The sequence below is a fragment of the Hipposideros armiger genome, unplaced genomic scaffold (assembly GCF_001890085.2).
Source record: "Hipposideros armiger isolate ML-2016 unplaced genomic scaffold, ASM189008v1 scaffold_301, whole genome shotgun sequence".
NCBI classification, from domain to species: Eukaryota; Metazoa; Chordata; class Mammalia; order Chiroptera; family Hipposideridae; genus Hipposideros; species Hipposideros armiger.
This window is the reverse complement of record NW_017731651.1, coordinates 2,407,626-2,409,942: the sequence shown is the minus strand read 5'-3', so window position 1 is coordinate 2,409,942 and position 2,317 is coordinate 2,407,626. Positions and strand designations below refer to the sequence as shown.

General features: G+C 39.0%; 1 protein-coding gene across 1 annotated transcript in view; it reads left to right on the top strand.

Annotated features, from left to right (window-relative positions):
* Window positions 1–1,695: 1,695 nt before the first annotated feature.
* LOC109391733 (disintegrin and metalloproteinase domain-containing protein 28-like) overlaps window positions 1,696–2,317 on the top strand; it is a gene marked incomplete at its 5' end in the record, with an annotated part of 12,330 nt that continues 11,708 nt past the window's right edge. Inside the window, one exon of the mRNA XM_019659549.1 lies at window positions 1,696–1,989. Within this exon, the coding sequence (XP_019515094.1) occupies window positions 1,696–1,989 (294 nt within the window). The remainder of the gene's footprint in view (window positions 1,990–2,317) is intronic.

The window sequence follows — 2,317 nt, the reverse complement described above, 5'->3', positions numbered from 1 at the left end:
CGTGTAGGCCTTAGACACTGGGTGTGAAGTCGGGGTTTTCATCTCTCTCCGTGACTTAATCAATAGGATTTCTCATTTCCTTATTGATAAAATGGAATAATAATAAGAATGGCTAACATTTCTCAGTCATGTACTACTTACTGCTCTAAGTGGCTCACATATATTAACTCATTTAATTCTCACAACAACCCTATGAGGTAGGTGCTATTATAGATCCTCATTGTACAGCACAGCACTTGCCCAAGGTCACACAGCTGCTCAGCCTTACTTAGTGCCTTAGCTCTTAACCACCATGTTCTGCTTACCTGATGGGAATCTGAAGAAGATCACAAGAGAAATTAAATATGTGATGCTTATTGCTGTGCCTGGCACAGAGCAGGAGTTTGACTAAGCATAGCATGTAGCTGTCACAAGTGGCACATAGCAGCAAAATAGCATTCCAATATCTGCCTGTGGGCTGTTAATATAATGACTGCGGCTCGCCTGGCCAAATCTTCATATTTATATAGATTTCTTTTTTCACCTTTAGCAAGTCATCCAGATGGTTCCAAATACTTACTATAGATAGCTATTATTCAAAAACAGATTATTTAAAAGATTGCTTTCAATTCCAGCCAGTTCTCTTGACATCAAATTTTGCAGCCTATACACAGAATTGTACACCTTAAATCTATGTAACTTTGCTAACAATTGTCACTCCAATAAAGTTTAATAAAATAAAAAATTGCAGCCTATATTTCTGAGAATGGTCAATGGGATTACATCCTGTGCCACACAATGACGTTTTGGTCCACAACATAATGCATATGTGATGGTGGTTCCGTAAGATTATAATGGAGCTGAAAAATTCCTATTGCGCAGTGCCATTGTGACATCATAGCACAATGCATTACTCTTGAGTTTGTAGAGATGCTGGTATAAGCAAACTTACTGCACCATACCTGATATACAAGTATAGCACATACAATTATGTATAGTACATAATACTTGATAATAATAATAATGACTATGTTACTACTTTATGCATTTACTATACTATATGTTTTATTATTATTTTTGAATGTACTCTTTCTACTTATAAAAAAAATAAGTTTGCTGTAAAACAATATGCCAGGTTATGCCAGCAGTAGCCTCATACATCTCATGTTTACCGCATCTCTTGATTGCATGGTTTCTCTTGTGTTTGATTTCATCTCGTTTTTTCTTCATCATGGTCCTTACGGTACAAAATCCACTATTAACATTTCCAGTAAGAGGCCACCTCAAATAACTGACTTGGAAACAAAATTAAAAGTGATTAAGTACTATAAAGGTAGAAAATCGGTGATGGTTATTGCTCGCCCGTCAGGCATGTCCCATTCCACCATAGCTACGATCTTGAACAAAAACAAAGTGACAGAAGCTGTTAAAAAATCAGCTTCACTGAAGGCATTGAGACTGAAAAAAATTGAGATGGTCCTATATCAGACAGGGAGAAACTTCTAATGACCTGAATTGAAGACCAGACATAGAAGCCTGTCTCTCTCAGCACCATAACGATTACGGCCAAAGCGAGAAGTTTGTTTGCAATAATGTTGAAAAAGGTGGCTGGACCTGGTTATGAGGCTTAATTTACTGCTAGCTTAGGTGAGTTAAATGATTCAAGAATTGTTCGTTGTTCATTACATAATGTGAAAGTGAGTGGTGCATCTGCAGGTGCTGATGTGAAGGCAGCTGAAGAATTTCGGGAAACTCTAGATATGCTGATAGTGGAGGAAAATTATTTGCCAGAGCAAATATTCCATATGGATGTAATTTCTATATTCCGAAAATGGATGCCTGAAAGGACTCTCATCCCTAAGGAGGCCCAGTCAATGCCAGGATACGAGGCTTTTAAGGACAGGGTAACAGTCTTGCTTGGGGGCAATGTTTCAGGCTACACATGGACACCATTTGTGATCTGGCACAGTGAGAGCCCAGGGCCTTCAAGCATGTCAATAAGTACATGTAGTGAGTGTCCTACAAGAGCAATAAGAAGTCATGGATAACCCAGCTCCCCTTCCCTCTTGAATTGCTATGCCAGCAAAATGGAGAAGTACTGTCTGGAGAATAACACACCTTTCAAGATTTTGCTTATTGTTGGTAGTGCTCCTGGACATCCTCCTTTTATTGGTGATCTTCATTCCAGTATCAAAGTGGTGTTTCTCCCTTCAAATACCACCTCTTTGATACAACCAATGAGCCAAGCAGCTTTTAAGGCCTCCTACCTGAGAAGGGCTGTTGCTGCAACTGAGGAAAACGCTGAGAAGACACTGATGCAATTCTAGGGTTTACATGT